Here is an 18,101-nt window from a genome sequence, read left to right as displayed (position 1 = left end):
CACCAGTGTATGAATATGAGAGTGAATGAATAGTAGAATTGTACAGCGCTTTGAGGGCCCTGAAAAGTGCTATATAAATGCAATCCATTATTATTATTTGTTGTTTAAATGTACTGAAAGAGCATTCTTTGTTTTCCTTCTTTCTTTTTAATGATTTTATTACTCTGAAGATTGGCAGAACTCTGCAGACAACATTTATTTTTTGGTTGATGGTAAAAGTCACTTGAACGTGAATCGACTCCAAAAGAAATGATCATGTAAGGTCGCGCCAGCTGCTTCAGAAAAATTCAAGTAATGAGCTTTTAGAAGTGTACCACTGTTCATGATCATGAAGCATTCAGAGACACCATCTCTTTAAAATCATTTCAAAATCGATGAGCTCTACAGCTTGAATGAAACGTAGCTGATAACGTACATGGGAGTGTGTGTGCACTTTACATTCAATTGCAGTATGTAGTAACAAGAAGTACTGACGAATATTCAAGGAGTTACAAATACTGCGCATCTACGGTGCAGAGCCTCATTTTGAGTCTCTTGTTAGATGTGCGGCTGTGTTTCTGGGGGTTCTGTCAAAGCTGATAATGTGTTGATTTCTTTTATGTTTTTCTGTTATGATAATGAAAGACTACAAAAAGCACCAGTAACAATCAAGATCTAAAAGATTGATGCTATTGGAGATACAGTGTGTAATGTTTACCTCCTAAAGGACTCTTGCTTTGTGATCTTGCTTTTGCTTTTTGTTGTTTACGTTTAAGTTTGTAGTGGTGGTCATCAAGAGATGAACCTTTGCACTGTACTATATATAAGGAAGTAGTACCGTATTTATAGCATAAAACAACTAAAAGTTGATTGGATAGAGATAACTAAAAAACTATTTATCTGAATTAACAATTCAGAAAATATTGCTTATTTCCCTTTTATCCCTGATAGAACCTCAGTGTTCCTGCAGCATTTGATTTAGAAAAGTGCACACTAAAAATAGTTTACATTTTGCAAAAAGGTGCCATGTGTTTAGACAATAAAATCATGTGCAAAAAGTAGAAAAGTCCATCAACAGCACAGTAGGTAATTTAAAATGTCACCAGTGTAGCTAGTAGGTGGATGCACAGTTAGCATATATGATGAGGAAGTGATTGCGTGTGACTGTGGAGCTGTATTTTTTTTCCACCATTAACATCATCCTAATGGATTTTCACACAAGTCATCACAATTATCTTCTACCGATTGCAATACTTGTGGCTGATGTATAAATTAAGGTGTAGCTGACTTCTTCACTGACTTGAGTTTAGGGTAATTTCTTGTAATTGATGCTATTTATTTGCAGTTGTGTGTTTTTTGTTTACTTTCACATGTGGGAAATAATTCATACACAGACTGAAGCTTTTTATTTGTTGTTATGATGATTGTGAACAGGTTCCATTTAGATTTTAATAGTGTTAAAGTTCTGTGTATAGTACAACATATAAAAAAAATAAAAAAAATAAATATTAGATATCTCAACTTTGATGGTGCCGTGTGACTCTGTAATATCCAGTTATATTCTTTAACTTCTTTAGACTCTGGTAGTTTTCCCTGCAGGAGATGAAACAAACAGCTACTGGCTGGAAGAGTTTCCTTGCCTTCCCTGCAGAGACTCTGCTGGTAATGGGTGATTGCCTACTGAAGTATATGACATTACGTCCAAGGTGGGCAAGGTGGGGAGGGAGGGAACAATAGATTGATGGAGTAGTGAGTGCGGGGGGTTGGGCATTTGTGATTAGCTTTGAGTTGATCCCTCTGGAGCAGATGGTGAATGGTGGCTTACCTAGATGCCTTGAATCCCAGGAGTTAACGGTAGCATGTGTCCATGTGGAAGGAGTAACACCGAAGTTGAGGAAGGAAGAAAGAAAGCCTCATGAGAAAAAACTGCAGGAAGACAGGTAAGGAACATTTTCTGTTAGTGACTGACTTTGTGTTCGGAAATGTCACTGTGAACAGAGAAGGGCTCCTTATCGAAGGAATTCCTGGTTAAGATTCATATACTGGTTAGTAGGTGATGATGAATACCTCATTTTCATCCATCTAGAAACTTGTATGGTATTTGTAAAACCTGTGGTGAATAGGGTGATTACTGTCCCCTTATCTGTTCTGCCTTACACTGTTGGCCCTATCAAAGACTTTTTTTAAACACAAAATATTATAATAGATATAATGTGCAAATGTCTTGAGTCACCCCTCATTTCTTTATATCTAACATGTGGAAACATAAATGGAAATACGGTTTAAAAGGCAAAAACAGTTTATACAATTCTAACCAGCTTGAAAGTTAATATTTGGTATGACCACCTTTATTCTTCAATACAGCCTGAATTCTCTTCTTCAGGCTTCTTCTTTGAGTTATCTTCAGGAATAGTTCTCCAGGCCTAGAAGTGCAATCAAAGCTCTTTTTGGATGTTGTTAATATTGAGGTCAAAGCTCTGGGGAAACCAATCCATGATTAATAGTGAGCCATTTTGTGTTTTTTTTTTCCAGGTATGCTTTTACTGCATTGGGAGTATGTTTGGGATCATTCTCATAATGCTTTTCAAATGGTATTGCATGGTGGATCAAAATCTGATGACACTTTTCGGCACTGATAATTCCATCAGTTTTGACAAGAGCCCGAAAGCATGACAGAGCCTCCACCATTTAAGCTGTAGGCTTGTTGTATCTCTTACAGGTAGAAATCTGTACATATTAATGATGATTTGAACCAAAAATTTACAATTGCCACAGATTTTGCTCACAGTTCTTGTATAATTTGGCACACCTCAGCCTTTTCTCCCCATCCCTGGATTCTAAATTGCTTCTTGACACCCATCCTTCCACTGTTGAGGATTCAGTGAACAGTAGGCCAACTGATGCGTCTCTTGAGTTCTGTGTCAGGTGGATTTAGTGGATCTTGTGTGTGTGAATGTGAGAGTGAATGAATAATGGAATTGTAAAGCGCTTTGGGTGCCTTGAAAAGCGCTATATAAATCCAATCCATTATTATTATTATTATTATCTTATCTCTTAAGAACATGACTTCCAAATATCGTTCATCTGCTCTAGATAGTTTTTAGGCCTTCCACTTTTCCTCCACTTGTTCAATTTGTATGTTAGTGTTAAGTGGCTTAGCTCTTAAAATAATCAGGTACAAGGACTGGTTTCAGTATAAGTAAAAACAAAGCCACTGTCTAAAGATCTTCAGAAAGCATGAAGAATTATTGCTAAAGACCACTTTAAATAAAAATTCCAAGAACGTCTGGCTTCGTGGAAGCAATAAATGAAGGGTGGCTCCAGACTTTTGTACAGCACTGAAGGAAGTCTGGTCTCTTATGAAGTCTAACATTAACCATCCTCCCTAGCCTGAGATCACAACTGGATGCCACATCATGTTGCAGAGCACAGCTGCCATTGCACTGCTGCTTTGCGTGCAGTCTCTGCATGGCTCCGCTCTCCCTGCCGTGTCGTCCTATGAGTTCACTGCCTATAGGATGCAACAGTACAACCTGGGACAGCATAAGTATGGTAAGTTCAGACACACCTATATATTATAAAAAAAGAAAAATGACAAATCTGTAGCATAAAATTGCTTCTAAATTTAAAGTCTTGCTTGTTTTTTGTTTGACCTTAAATGTGCCACATGATGCATATTCAAGCTTTGGTGCTGAAAGGATATTTTGAAATCAGTATGTTCCAGGAAGAGAGTTTGTCTGTGCTAAACTCAAATTATAGTTTAACCTGGGTGCTCATGAAACCACTACAAATCTGGTAAACACTTTTAGAGCATTTTATAGGAATATAGGAAAAACTGGATAATTATATAGAACCTATTCTGAGCATAAATTATGTTTCAAATTCTAAGGAAACCATTTTCAGTGTATTTTTTTTAAAATGTGCAGATTAGCTGGAAAGCCGAGGCAAGGTCTTCCAACAGGATTTTTTTTAACCTAAAAATTACAGCTGACTGAGGGAACTAATATTTCTTGACCACTGAGAGCTTGTGGTCACTGCCACTGGAAACAGATTGGTTTGCTAAAGGCTTTTTTTCTGTGTAACAAAACAGGAAGAGGAAGCTGCGTTTAAAGTAGAGTTTCTATGTTGCCCAAGTTGGTATTTATGTATCATTTGCCTTCTCTTGTCTCGTCCGCCGAGGCTGTCGTGGAGCCATTGTTGTTGCGGAGGCACGCTCAGCAGAAGAGCCGTCGCTAACCCGCCGCTGTGTGATAATGAAGGTGGAAGACTTCACTACAGAAAAATACTCCGAGGCCCAACGACAAAATGCAGCTGCCATCCTGATCCTGCTGCCCCAAAATATCTCCAGTATCCCTCACAATGCAGTAGAGGTAATAAATTATAATACTTAAAAGCATTCATTCTGTTATAGACACATCACTCAATTACTAAGGAAATCAGAAGAAAACAGGATTATAAGGAGGATATTAAGAAGATATTAAGAAACTCAAGATTACAATTGTTTCTCTGCCCTTTGGTTGAAGTAAAGCATTTTGTCTCTCAGTCATTTATGGTGAGTGAAAGCGAGACCTTGCTTATGGAGACCCTCATGCCAGTGTATGTGGCACCAGAGGATGAACAGCTGCTCTGCATGTATGAGGAGGTGAAACAGGCTGCAGCCACCCGGACATCATCCATTTTTGTCAGAGGTAAGTGATACAACAACGAGATACATGCAAATGCTTAATGGTGGTTGTTTGGACTAATGCCCGGGGAAAACTAAAAAGAAAGTTACGGTATTACTCACGGTTCTGGTGCATTTCTTCTTTTGTTGACAGTCCTCCGCAGTATGGTCACGGCTACAGCTTTTCAGATTTTAGTGATCAACAATGCCCCAATTAAGGCCACCAATGACAATGCTATAATCACACTGGAGGTGAGTTTGGGACCCAATAATTCCCCATAGAGGAATAAAATTGATTAGATCATCCAATATCAGTTAAATAATTTTCAATCTGCTTGCAAATGCACTTTGGTTCTGTGATATATGCCTGGGGATGTTTATTTCAGGGAGTTCTTCTAGGAGCAGTAGAGGATGCACCCACTATAGTCATCGCAGCCCACTATGACTCTTATGGGCTTTCCCCTGTGAGTCAAATCGTAAAACACCTCTAAAATTAGGTGTAAATTTTAGCAGATAGAGTATCAGACTGTGCTCGAACCATAAATGGATATGTGCTTGTGTGCATTTTACAGTGGTTGTCTTATGGAGCAGACTCAAATGCCGGTGGTGTCACAATCCTAATTGAGTTGGCCCGTCTCTTCCAAAAACTCTACAGTAGTCCCAGAACCAGACCACAGTAAGTTCCAATTCATTGTAAGATTACAAAGCAAAGGCGAAGTTAATAAATGTCTCTACAAAGCAGATGAACACGCAGCAATTCCAATGAATTTTCCTGCTGTGCCTGTCTTTGAACAAGATAATATGCTGCTGGATAAAGATACTGTATTCTGTATGGAGGAAGTATACACTGAAAAGTACAACAGGAAAGGAAAATTAGGGCCTCGTTACTCACTACTCAGGGACCACACCTATCTTCAAACTTAGCTTTCATTGTAACCTCAGCTGGACTGTGAAAGCTTTTGTAATTGCATGGCTCTAATGATGTTGCTTTGAGTGACTGATAGTGATCGGAAATACCCTTGAGGAAAACTAACAGCCAGTGCAGGTCAGTTATAGTTAATAAGTTAAGCTGTTGAATAATTTTGTTTTTTTTGTGTGTGTATGTGTGTGTTTTAGATTTAATTTAATGTTCTCCTTGACCGGAGGAGGAAAATACAATTTCCTTGGAACAAAGAGGTGGATTGAAGAGAATTTGGACCACGCTGGTGAGTTTTCAGCTTTGCCACTCACTGAACATGAGTGGGCTGTGTGCTGTATGTGCTAATGTGAATTAAAACACAAAATGTCAGGTTTTTAAAGCTAAATATTTTCCATCCAGAGTCCAGCCTTCTCCATGACAATGTGGCATTTGTCCTGTGCTTGGATACACTGGCCAACGGCGATGAGCTGTACATGCACGTCTCCCGCCCTCCTAAACCCGACACGCCAATGCAGTCTTTCATCCAACAACTGGAGGAGGTAACCAGCGGAGCTGTTTCTACACGTGCAAGAAAAGCAACCAGATCTCATCAGTCTTAGTCATTTGTGCAAATATCTTATTTAATTGCCCTCCAGGTGGTTTCCTCTAGATTTCCCTGGGTGAAGGTGGGGTTGGTTCATAAAAAGATCAATCTTGTGGAGTCTACTGTAGCCTGGGAGCATGAGCGCTACAGCCTACGCAGGATCCTGGGCTTCACTCTGTCTCATCTGGAAGATCCTAAATCTGAACTTCGTGGCTCTATGCTAGACACCATGCAAGTTTTGTTTATGGATATTATTATTAGTAGTATTTGAGAGCATTGAGGCCCAGGTTGTTTGTCCCTGTACACCACAATAGTGTATTTTAAGTAAAAGAATTAATGTGTGAATAAAGTCAGCTTTTCAGCTTTTACACTTTTTTACACCGACAGACATTTATTTATATATCCAGTCCTTCAGTTTCAGAGGCTCAAAATTAATTAGACAATACACTGACAAGCAGTCTCATAGCCAGCTGAGGACTGTTCCCTTGCTTTTCATGACTAATGAAGCAGATAAAATATCTCAGTTTGACTCAAAGCGTTCAATTTGTTTTATAGTGTTTCACTGTAATTTTTAATATAAGACTCAGAGCGATATCAGTGGAGGTGAGGGGAGCCATCATTAGGCTGAAAAATTCAGAACTAACTATCATAGAGAGAACGCACAGTATATTCTTTAAAAGGCGTGGGTCTGTGGTTTGGTTAGACCAAAAAAGGCAGCTAAAGTACATGATCACAGAATTATTTCCATGGTTAAGACAACTTCACAATATCTAACCAAGTCAAGAACCCTTTTGAGGAGATAGATCATGGATCAATCTACAATCTAAAGAAGCCTTTGGGATGGAAGTACAGAGGGTGAAAATCATTGGTTATAATAAAGAAAAGGGAGGCCAGATTACTCTTTGTCAGAAAACATCTGAAACATCTGAGCCAACCCAGTTGTGTGGGAAAAAAGTCTTTTGACAGATGAATGAAAGTCGAACTTGTCCCAGAATTATGGGAAGAGAGAAGTGCAGAGATGGATAGAAACAGCTCGTAATCTGAAGCATCTGTTAAACATTGTGGAGTCAATGTTATAGCATAGGCACGTGTGGGAGACGTTGGGACTGGGTCACTATTGTTTATTGATGATGTCACTGCTCATGTAAGCAGCAGGATGAATTTGGAAGTGTACGGGGCTATACTCTCGACTTAGATTCAGCCAAATGCTGCAAAACTCATTGTTCACAGTTCAGCTAGGCAGATTTTTATCATGTAAAACCCTCTGAATCAACGTTGAAAGCCTGCACTTCAAACACGTCTTGATTGTTTGATTTAAAATCCACCGCGGTGGTGTACGTAAGCAAAAATACAAAACTGTGTTTTTGTCCAACAGATTGTTGAGTCAAGTGTATTTTCACAGGGCATTAAAAGATATTTACTCATGTGACTATCACCTCTAGGTCAAAAGTGGATTTCCGGAAACTTAAGCGAAATGGCATCATCATAGCAGAAGCACTGGCCCGCTACATGTACAATCTCTCTGACAAGGTGACTGAATGCATGAAAACACAGCATACTGAAAATATAATAAATTTTTTTCATTACGTCAGCATTGCTTTAAAATAGCCATGTTAATGTGTCATAACTGTGTGTTTATTTTTCACAAGGGTTCACCAAAGGATGTGCAAGTTTTCAAGGGCCAGCTGGTAAGATCCCAGTTATTTTGATTGGTATGTACAGAGAAGTGCTGACCTCTGGTGTTAGTTTAGAGACATGACACAGTGTTTGAGTCTTTCGGCAGCTTATTCCTCATGATCATCTGAAGGTTAGGGATGGATCACTGAGGTTATTTATTCAAACATGTTTTAATGTCATTTCTTAAAGATTTATATCTACATGTAACTGAAAAAGTCTAAACAGAGTCTATTTTTGAAATCATAAGAACTGATGCATGCAGAGTAGAAGCTGAGTTTTGTGTGATTTCTTTTTCCCCCTCTGCAAAACCCACATCCAAATCTGTAATTCAGGACATTCAGGACAGTCGTATCTCCAGTTTGATGTCCTTCCTGACATCAGTCCCTCGGGCTACTCAGCTGCTGGATAAGGAACCCAGTCATATCTTGCTGGTCAACTCACTGGAGCACGAATTCAAGCGCTATCTGCTGCATGTCCACAGACACACCTTCCGACAGGACAAGAGGTAAAAAAATACAGCTATCTGAGTAGAAAGAACATCTTTTCAATCCAATCGGTCATACCACGACAACAATAATAATGATCAGCAACATTTCTTCCTGCAGGGATCCTGATATTACCTTCTTTGATCAAATGAGCCAACCAATAGTCATGTACAGGTAGATATTGGTATTATTATATCTGTTTTTAAATTTTAGTGTATATGTTAAATTTAATAAGCCATTAAAACTCTAATGTGCATTTTTTAAATTCAGAGTGAAGCCTGCAGCCTTTGATCTGTTCCTGGGAGGCTGCATTGCTGCTTACCTGGGTATTGTTTACTACGCAATCCAGGTGTGTTAATGCACTCTTTGACGTCCATATTATATTATCTAATCATACTGTATTCCATATTTCCATGTAACTGCACTGTTTACAAGGAACTGTAGACAGTGCAGCTACAGCACTGTTTATTCGTCATTCTGCGTAGTCTAAAAGCACTACCAGTTTAAAATAACCTATTCTTTCTCTTTTAACAGAATTTCGGTTTTCTCTACACAAAAATAAAAGCAGCAGTTAAAACTAAGCACCACTGAATCCACTACGACTACGACCACCGACTCCATGACAAGCGCTTTGAAGTCAGCTCTGCACATGTTGGACATTTGCTGGGTGTGCAGCAGGAAGCCTCTTTGCATGATCACATGCATCTCATATAAAGTGGGAATTTACTTTGAAATGTAAATTTTTTGTTTGTTTGTTTGTTTTTTAAAAAAAAAGATGTTTGTACCTTTCATTACACTTGAAGTCACTTAACTGTGAAAATTACTTACATTAACAGGCTCCGAGTGTGCCGTTTGAAACAAAATGAAACGAAATAAAGAAGTTGTTTCAAGCTGTATGAAAACTGTATCAAAGCTGGGAACGCACAGCCCTGGATCTGATTTGAGCTCCTGTGAAGGACACTCCTGCCAGATCATTACTATGATTCCCCATATCCTCTGCTCTGCATCTGTTCGCGTGGATTTGACTGGGCTTAACATGGCTGTCAAGCGAGGCCCCAACCACTTCACTAGATGAACAGCCAGTTCCTGTCACAGATAAGTCAGTGAGAGCGCTGGAGACACAAAGGCACCCTACAGCGCTTGGTAAATTATTAATGCTTATGTGGCAAGCTGACAGTGAACAGAGGTAACACTGGGTGGTGGTGGTTGTGGTGGTGGTGAAGATTTTTAGAAGCCCCATTTCTCTGCTGTTTCACTCCTTTTCTGCTGATCTGATAGCACTGAGTTTATTTTAACTACGAGGCAGCTGAACAGCCAGAAGTGTTGGAGATCGGTGTTGGCTTATTTGTAAAGGCCCCTGGGAGGGAAATAGGTCATGGGCTGTGACCCCAGGTATGTGTGTCTCTGCAGGGGGCTTGCAGCTAAGGAGGATTAGTGGCCGAGTGCTCAGGTAGCACAAAGAGTTTTTCTGCTTCAGCAAGGATGCCCTTAATCTGCTTTCCTTCCAACAGAGTACATTAATCAGAATAGCTCCAGGTTAAACAAAAAGTTTTATCAGTTTGGAGGTTGACAGGGTTTCATGCAGGATTTATAACTACTGATGCAAGAGAAATGTCATGTTTTTATATAAATATAGAATAAATAATATATAAATATGACAGTGAAATAGGTGGTAATCACACTCCAGGAACAATAAACCCCCATAAATATTAGACAATATTTCCAAACAAACAAACACACAGACAAAGGTAATACAAAGAGGAGGTACACTGTTTTCGGGGAAGGGGTGGAGTTAGCAGGTGTCAGGGGGAGGTGAGTGATGCTGCATGCTCCATTCAGGCAGGCTGATCTGGATGTAAGCCGTGGAAAAGTAAGTAAGGCAGTCAGTGAAGATGGTTCCCCAACTATACATCACAGTGTACAATGAACAGTTCAGATCTCCAGGCACAGTGAAAAGAGCTCAACTTCGACCGACCTCTGCCCACCGTAGGAACAACCCTCAGCCCCGGGCGGTAAGACACACAGCTTTCAATACTGCCTACGTGATCTGTGTGAATGAAAGGCCGGAGTGACTGTTGAAAATTTTGGAATTTCTTTATTCTTTTTTTCAAATTTGTCTCCAAAATTAGAAGTTATACTATATCACCCTGGGTGATTCAGAAAATATGAAAAATATAGCTCATTTCAGGCAGACAGGATTATCTGAGGCAATTATACCTACTGCTCTATGCATTGTATTTTGTTTGGCTATATTTAAAAAAAAACAGTGTCCTACTAATTGACTGGTTGGGCACATTTTTCTGTGAATCATAACAGCTGTATCCTACTATTATGCAGGAATTTCTCCGTGCTTATTTATTCATGCAAGGATGAATAGAGTTAAGAAAATTTACATGTATGTGTCCCATTTGTTCTTTGCCTCCCAAGGACTTTCTGTTTCCCAGGAGCCTTCAGTCAAACAATAGGTCAACCCATGCACTTCTTCATCCCTTGCCCCCTGTGGACTTCGGCCGCCCTCTTTTCCCCCCTGTCAGACATTTTTCATTTCACGGTCCTGTTGCAACTTGTTCTGACAGTTATCTAAATACAACCGACAAAACACAACACATGCCCCCTGTCAACCCATCAACAGTACAAGCCATGCCCTCTGCTGATAAACTGCAGAAACTACAACTGACCGAGCCTTCCCCGAGCACTGACATCCACCTCAGCACTGCTTTGAAGAGCCCACAAAGGTAAATATATTCTGTATATTCCATCAACAGACCAGAGATAAATACTCAGTGATTTAGAGTGATTCTTTTTGCAGCAGACTTGGTTATCAAAAGCATGTCCATCCACATTCAACACAGCAGCTCAGGTAGGCAAATAACCTTTGGCCTGTTCTTATGGTCTCAGGGCTGATGAACATTATTGATTTATAACCTAGTAATTCTATTAAAAAACATTTTTTTTCATCTTTCGAACAGGCAAAATACAGCTGCTCCGCTTCAAACAAGAGCCCAAACTCCTGCAGCTCCTTGCAGCTTTGTACAGACAAAATACCAGAGGTGCTGTTCTAACAGCAGCCGGGATAACAGGTGATTATTTAGTCGAATGTGATATATTGAAATATATCCCCATTTTTGTTTTGGTGCATTTAATAATAGCTGCTGATAGTCCTTTTTCTCTCTTTTGGTTCCTCAGCAGTGGTTGCTACAGCTGTTTCCATGTGGTGAAGCCCTACCAAGCTGGACACTACATCATACACCCAGAGTTTGTGTCTGAAAGCCTTTATTAGGATTATTAGCGCTCTGGTTTCCAAGATGGTGACCCGAAGAGGTCCACGGAGAGCCTGAGGCTACTCTCCAGCAATTGTTAACTTTTCCTTAATTCTCTGTTAATTAACCCAGTGAGACAAGGTGTAAGAGTGAATCATGTAGAGTACAAGCACAGCTGTTATCTCATTGTGTAATGCAAGGAAACTTTTGCAGTTAAGTGCTCAATCGGTACCAAAGATCTTCTCATGGGATGATTTTGACGATCAAATGAGGCTCTGAGGCCCTAAGGTGCTGTACGTGAGTTTTTGTAATTTTAATCTTCTGAGGAAAACGTGTGTCAATTAAAAGGGAATCAGTACAATGATACAGTATGATGCCGTCTTCAACTACCAGAGCAAATGCAGTGAAAGAGTGTCACTATCGATGCAAATAAAGGAAGCATTACCCTCACTTTGTTAAGGATCAACTCCTCACCTCTGTATACACTGCACTTTTTTGGTGACTTTTAGGTTCATCGGGTTCTTTGTGAAGTATTGCGTAATTTGCATGCAACACTGTCACATGCGCAGCAGAATGAGAAAACACAGAGCGCTGCTTTTCTGCTGAACTACATTTCCCAGGCGTTTATGGACGTGTGCAGGGCGGAGACCCAGCAGCACGCTTTGATTCCTTTCACGGGCTGTTTGTGTGAACAGAAGCAAACAAGTTGTACTTTGAGTCGACGGGGGGACTGCTGCTGATCGGTAGGCAAAAAAAACACAAAAATTAACTATAAATGTAATTTAAAATCTAACAAACCGAAGAGAAAAGGGCAACAAGTGTGAGCGAAAATTATAGTGCACATGGATTACGTGTTATTTTTCTTCTTTCTCGTACCACCTACTAAGGCGCAAAACCAACGACTGCTCTCTATACATCGACAGACACAGACATGCTTAGAAATGCGCTGTTGTTGTCTGTAGTGCACGATTTATGCAGTTAATAAGAGACAGATATATAAGCAAAAACTCCACAGCACACAACAGTCAATTTTGCACACACGCACGAGCTTAGATTTAGACTGATGGAGGGTTTCTTTCTCATACGGCTGCTCTGATTTTATCAGCACTTCACTGTTTGTTTTTCCTCCATGTGATGGTAGATAGTGAATCAGCTGAAATGGTGCATATGAGCCCTCTTGATAATACCTTAAACAAAAAAAGTGCAGTGTAAAGCTTTTAGAAGAAGAACATGCTGTACTTGAAAACTTTGAGTTTGTTTGTGAGAAGCCGTTGAAACTGGAGCAGAAAGGATTGGCCACATTTTTTTTTTAAATTTTAGCTCCATAAAACTAAGCAAAAATCATTTGGTCTACACACACGTGCATATTTGTAAGAAATGGAAAGATGTCACTGTGGCCTCTTGCACAGTTTTCCAGGATTGTGTGGATGAAACAATTAGGTACTTCTTGGTGGAAAAAACCTATTAATGTTGAACAAAGTGTTGGTTTCAGCCTGATATGATCAATATCAAATCACAAACTGTCATAGGTTAACTTCTTAAACCCACCCTTGTAGTTTTCCATTACAATAAAGAAGAAATAACTCCTAGAAATGGTAAATCATCTTCTGACTTTCTTGGTAAATTTCCTAACTGGGTCCAGCAGCTTGATTGAATCTCAGAGCTACCAGCAGTTAGTTCTCTGTTAATTAATGATAGGCTTATGTTATCACTACTGCTGTTGGGGGAAATCTATACCAGGGCTGGTTGAACACAGAATCAGTCAATTAGATTGCTAATTAATAGCCAGCATTTGTTTATTATCGACCCCTGCTGCCAGGGCAGAGCATGAGCATCAAGTGTAGTTAGGACTAGTGAGCATGTAGCTGAGTTGGAGAGGACTGAACTCCGCTAGATCGGCTGTGCATTCTTATCAGATCTCCTCTGATTAGTTAAAGCCACAATAACTAACATCAGCCATTAATTAGTTTACCCATAAGAGTTTCTGCCTTCCCTTCGCTGGGAGGTGCACTACAAATGGATCTCTGTCTGTTTTCTTTTTGTTAGACTTGTTTACTCTGCTGTCAAACTTGCACCGAATGATGTGTGGGTTACTTGGAGTTTTGGTTTGTTGGGCTTGATAGAACACAATGTTTAGTATTCTTTACTTTCCTTCCTGACATTGGCAGAGGTTTAAGGCCCAAATCCCCTTTTCTGCTTCTGCGCCTCCTTACATACAAATGAGTATTCTTTCAATTTTGAACTCATAGGTTAGAATTACTGCTGGGAACATCTACTTATTTTTTTTTTATGGGTAATTGGCAGTAGATTTGTTTGGTTAAATCTCAAACACATCTTTAAAGTTTACATTCTGACAGCCTAATACCTTTAAGTGCTGTGAAATCACTTTGTTCAGCAATGCAGAGCATGTAAGACAACCCAGGAAATGTAGTGGAGGCTTTGAACTGACAGGGAAACAAGGAGGACTGAGAGCACCGATGGGGCTGGGGTTGTTTTCCTGGAGGTCCTTTGATAGTTTCATTGGTATATTCTGACTGTTTGCTACTGAAAGAAACATGAATGCACTAAAACACCTGCACATTTTTCTTATAAAGAATCAAAATAGTAATTGAAGTTTGATTTCCTCAAAATACTGTGTTAATATGAAATCTACAAATATTGCATCGTCACCAATTTTTAATTTTTTTTAAAAGACTGGTATATCGTTGTCATGGCAGGAAGAAAAACAGATGTGACAAGCTTCCAAGTGTCAAACAGAAGAGGTTTCCTGTAAAACATATTGATGATCTGTGGAAAAGCTACTTTGGGATTTGCACATTGAACAGCACAAACATGTACCAAGTGGTGCCAGGTGGAGCGGGGGGCACAATTACAGATGTTATCCCCAAGCAGAAACTCAGCAAGGACACTCGACCCTTAGTTGGAGCTGGAGTAATCGGGCTAGTGCTGGTGATTGCAGCTGTGACTGCGTGGTGTTACTACATAGCCTCTTTACGCAAAGCGGAACTGCTTAAGACTGAGCTGCTGGATCTGAATAAAGATGGCTACATCATCCGAAACCAGGGAGGGTCTATCGTTTTCAGAATGGATTTCAGGTTGGTATTTCAATTTATTTTATTTATTTTTTTGCTATTTAAGTTTCCATATACAGAAAAAATGAGACCTTTAGATATACAAATCCATTATTTTAAATATGTGCTGAACTTTTTGTCATTTAACAGAAATGTGAGATTTGTGTAAAGAGATAATGCTTATAGTTATTTTTGAATCTTGACAGGTCAGGAACCCTTGATTTAGACTCCTGCTCTAAAGAAGGTGAGATTCTGAGCTGCGTCCGCACCACAGACAGAAAACTGATTTTTTTCATTGAGACAGTACGGCCCAAGGATACTGTCCAATGCTACCGTGTGCGCTGGGAGGAAGTGGTTCCTGATATTCCCGTAGAGCATGCAATGACATACAAGTTTGCACACTGGTATGGAGGCGCAGTGTCAGCAGTTCAACACTGGCCTATTTCTATTTCTGGCCAACAGGCTCCAAAACCATTTGTTACTAGTGACATCTACTCAAATCGTGATGAGTTTGGTGGAATTTTAGAGAGTTACTGGATTTCATCTAATGCCACTGCCATCAAGATCAATAACTCTGTGCCCTTCCATTTGGGTTGGAATGACACAGAGAAGACCATGTACTTCCAAGCACGGTATAATGATAGTTCCTTTAAGCCAAACCCAGGGGAGATGCCATGTGCGGAACTTAGCTACAGAGTTTGTGTGGGATCGGATGTAACATCCATACACAAGTACATGGTCCGCAGATACTTCAACAAGCCAAACAAAGTGCCTGCCGAAGTTATGTTTCGCCATCCCAGTTGGTCAACATGGGCATTACATAAAACTGACATTGACCAAGAAAAGCTTTTGACATATGCTGCGAACATTCGCAAGTATAACTTCAATTGTAGCCAAATGGAACTGGATGATGGCTATTCCCGCCACTATGGGGACTTTGAGTTTGACCCAGTTAAGTTCCCCAATGCCTCTGCTATGTTTCATAAGCTGAAGTCAGATGATTTTATGGTGTCTCTCTGGATTCACCCTTTTGTTAATCATGATTCAGAAAACTTCCATACCTGTGTGGAGAGGGGATTGTTTGTCCGAGAACCTACAGGCCAACTGTCAGCCTTAGTGCGTTGGTGGAATGGCATTGGTGGCATCTTGGATTTCACAAACCCTGAAACCCGTGATTGGTTTGCCTCCCAGTTACGTTCACTGCGATCCAGGTATGGGGTGTCCTCTTTTAAATTTGAGGCAGGAGAGGCTAACTACTTACCATGGAAATTTAAGACTTTGGAATCCATTCGGGACCCGAGTATTTTCACAAGACGTTACACAGAAATGGCAAGCCTGTACAATGACAGAGCTGAGGCGCGCAGTGGTTACCAGTCCCAGAACATATCCTGCTTTTTCAGACCAATTGACAGAGACTCAGTTTGGGGGTATGAGTTGGGTCTCAAATCTGTTATTCCTGCAGTGCTTACCATCAGCATTCTGGGCTACCAGTTCATTTTACCAGATATGATTGGAGGGAATGCGCATGTGAACCGCACATATGGAAATCGTGGATTACCTGACCGAGAACTTTATATCCGCTGGTTGGAGCTATCAGCCTTCATGCCCTCTATGCAGTTTTCTATTCCACCGTGGGAGTACGGCGATGATGTAGTTGAAATTGCTCGGAAATACACCGCCCTCCATGAAAGTCTTGTGGCACCAAGGGTCCTGGAGCTGGCCAGCGAGGTGCTGAGCACTGGGGACCCAATCATACGACCAGTGTGGTGGATTGCCACAGGTGATGAGACAGCCTATAAAATTGACTCCCAGTTCCTGATTGGGGATGACCTCATGGTAGCCCCAGTTTTAGAGCCTGGAAAGCAAGAGAGAGACATCTACCTCCCAGCTGGCCATTGGAGAAGCTACAAGGGGGAGAGATTTGATATCAAGGAACCATTGCACCTCACAGACTATCCTGTAGACCTGGATGAAATTGCCTATTTTCTTTGGGTGTAGCAGGAGGTAAATAACAGTCTTGATTATTTTACGCTCCGATTTGCTTGTGGGACAAGCTTCACAAGTCCTTTTATCGATGGATGGGTGGATGGATGTTATATGGACAGATTTGTGGGGGAAAAAAATGTTTTTTTTTTTTTTATAGAAATTAAAATTTTAACAGCACATTACTTTACAAATGTGAACATTGTCACTCAAAAACATTTAAAATCTCATCATCACTGATTTTTTTTCTCCCCAATTTGATTTAAACTAATAATTACAACATTGTCTTTAGTATTTTATGGTATAATGAATCATAGCTTAGTGTGATTTAAACTGAAATCGTATAACTTCTGGTGTCTGGCAGAATTAATCTTGTAAATGGTAAAATGTGATAGACACCGATCTTTTATGTTTGTATGCTTGCAATATTAGCCAACAATGGCCACCATAAGCTACTTGTCTTACCAGATCTAGCAAGACTAATGTGCCAAACCACTTATTATTTTACAGTAACGAAGGTATGTTTTAAAACTCATTAGTTAAGCATATTTTTGTGTGTCTGTAAGATTTTTAAAACTATCTGTGCTGCTTTAAGCCACATACTTGAGACATTTGTTAAAAAGGGGATTTACTAACTGTGAAAGAAGTTAAGCTTAATTGCCAGTGAATGCTATAAAGTTGTTATTTGAGCCTCGCAGCACTTTGAATTTCAGCTTAAGCCAAACAGACTGTGGTGGGAGGATGACTGAAGGGGTGTCGTTATTGGATACTTCTCAGGAAGTTATCTTTAATGCTTCATTCATTAGAATCAGTGCTTGAGGTTTAATCATTACAAAGTGCACAGCTCTCACTAATGCAACACCGAGTCATGTAACTACTCTTAGACAAGAACGAGACTCCTTTTTATTAAGCTTTGAATGTTGTCCTTTCTGACTCAGGTAATGGTTTTCTCAGGCCGTCTGAAGTATCTCGCAGTTCTTTTAATGATCTTGGCTAAGCTTGTATGCAGCTAAAAACGCAGTAATACTTTCATGTCTTATGCAGTGTTTGCCACGTCCAAAATAATAAGCAGTTCTGTAGCATTTTTTTGGTATAATTTAAAAAAATTAAAATGATAGGTGTTGTAAATTTAGTGTAATTTAAAAATCACTTGTAATGCTACAATGATTTTATTTGTAATCTTGGTTTGTTTGATTAATTAAATGGCAGTGATGTGCCCGTAATTAATAACTATTTGCAAAGTGATTATTAGATTTTTTTTAAAAATGCATTTATCACAGCCCTATTTTAAAAGAAATGTCAATACAGAGTAAAGAGAATTAAAAGAAGAGAATGTTACTATTTGCTAATTACTTCAGGCCCATATTTAATTGGAGGTGGTAGAATGACACTTCTTTAAACTAACTGGACCAAAACATTGTTATTGTATCAGTTAATGCACATTATCTCTGCTATTCAAGAAAGAAAAAAAATATTAAGCA

At 39.7% G+C, this 18,101-nt stretch overlaps 3 protein-coding genes across 4 annotated transcripts; all 3 read left to right on the top strand.

Annotated features, from left to right (window-relative positions):
* Window positions 1-1,809: 1,809 nt before the first annotated feature.
* LOC102207298 (nicalin-1) lies at window positions 1,810-9,202 on the top strand. Of its 2 annotated transcripts, XR_001290356.1 has the most exons (17): window positions 1,810-1,919; window positions 3,369-3,531; window positions 4,159-4,349; window positions 4,523-4,667; window positions 4,797-4,894; window positions 5,029-5,106; window positions 5,215-5,318; window positions 5,759-5,847; window positions 5,961-6,100; window positions 6,197-6,375; window positions 7,587-7,674; window positions 7,794-7,832; window positions 8,154-8,326; window positions 8,427-8,480; window positions 8,577-8,655; window positions 8,841-9,041; window positions 9,143-9,164. XR_001290356.1 is itself a non-coding variant. In XM_013910356.1 (16 exons), exons 2-16 carry the CDS (start codon window positions 3,396-3,398, stop codon window positions 8,895-8,897), a joined length of 1,650 nt encoding a protein of 549 aa, XP_013765810.1. In that variant the 5' UTR covers window positions 1,810-1,919; window positions 3,369-3,395; the 3' UTR covers window positions 8,898-9,202. The 2 variants fall into 2 exon arrangements, 1 of the variants encoding a protein (XP_013765810.1); XM_013910356.1 differs by having other exon boundaries at window positions 8,841-9,202.
* Window positions 9,203-9,265: 63 nt separating this feature from the next.
* Window positions 9,266-12,030, top strand: LOC106456185 (uncharacterized). The gene is made up of 5 exons (XM_013910357.1): window positions 9,266-10,318; window positions 10,734-11,041; window positions 11,116-11,166; window positions 11,276-11,386; window positions 11,493-12,030. Exons 1-5 carry the CDS (start codon window positions 10,199-10,201, stop codon window positions 11,584-11,586), a joined length of 684 nt encoding a protein of 227 aa, XP_013765811.1. The 5' UTR covers window positions 9,266-10,198; the 3' UTR covers window positions 11,587-12,030.
* Window positions 12,031-12,183: 153 nt separating this feature from the next.
* On the top strand, window positions 12,184-16,758 carry myorg (myogenesis regulating glycosidase). Its single transcript, XM_005731282.1, has 3 exons — window positions 12,184-12,309; window positions 14,284-14,661; window positions 14,844-16,758. Exons 2-3 carry the CDS (start codon window positions 14,399-14,401, stop codon window positions 16,633-16,635), a joined length of 2,055 nt encoding a protein of 684 aa, XP_005731339.1. The 5' UTR covers window positions 12,184-12,309; window positions 14,284-14,398; the 3' UTR covers window positions 16,636-16,758.
* Window positions 16,759-18,101: the final 1,343 nt, after the last annotated feature.

This window comes from Pundamilia nyererei, unplaced genomic scaffold (assembly GCF_000239375.1).
Source record: "Pundamilia nyererei isolate P.nyererei 1_Seehausen unplaced genomic scaffold, PunNye1.0 scaffold00042, whole genome shotgun sequence".
In the NCBI taxonomy this organism is placed as follows: Eukaryota; Metazoa; Chordata; class Actinopteri; order Cichliformes; family Cichlidae; genus Pundamilia; species Pundamilia nyererei.
The sequence above is the reverse complement of the archived record's forward strand: the minus strand, read 5'-3'. Positions and strand labels throughout refer to the sequence as shown.

Coding starts and splice junctions, on each gene's coding strand:
- LOC102207298 (XM_013910356.1), top strand. CDS start 3,396: ATGTTGCAGAGCACAGCTGCCATTGCACTGCTGCTTTGCGTGCAGTCT. Junction 4,668..4,796: donor ATCATCCATTTTTGTCAGAG/GTAAGTGATACA, acceptor TTTTGTTGACAG/TCCTCCGCAGTATGGTCACG. Junction 5,848..5,960: donor AGAGAATTTGGACCACGCTG/GTGAGTTTTCAG, acceptor TTTTCCATCCAG/AGTCCAGCCTTCTCCATGAC.
- myorg (XM_005731282.1), top strand. CDS start 14,399: ATGTACCAAGTGGTGCCAGGTGGAGCGGGGGGCACAATTACAGATGTT. Junction 14,662..14,843: donor GTTTTCAGAATGGATTTCAG/GTTGGTATTTCA, acceptor GAATCTTGACAG/GTCAGGAACCCTTGATTTAG.
- LOC106456185 (XM_013910357.1), top strand. CDS start 10,199: ATGGTTCCCCAACTATACATCACAGTGTACAATGAACAGTTCAGATCT. Junction 11,042..11,115: donor GCTTTGAAGAGCCCACAAAG/GTAAATATATTC, acceptor TTCTTTTTGCAG/CAGACTTGGTTATCAAAAGC. Junction 11,167..11,275: donor CATTCAACACAGCAGCTCAG/GTAGGCAAATAA, acceptor TCTTTCGAACAG/GCAAAATACAGCTGCTCCGC.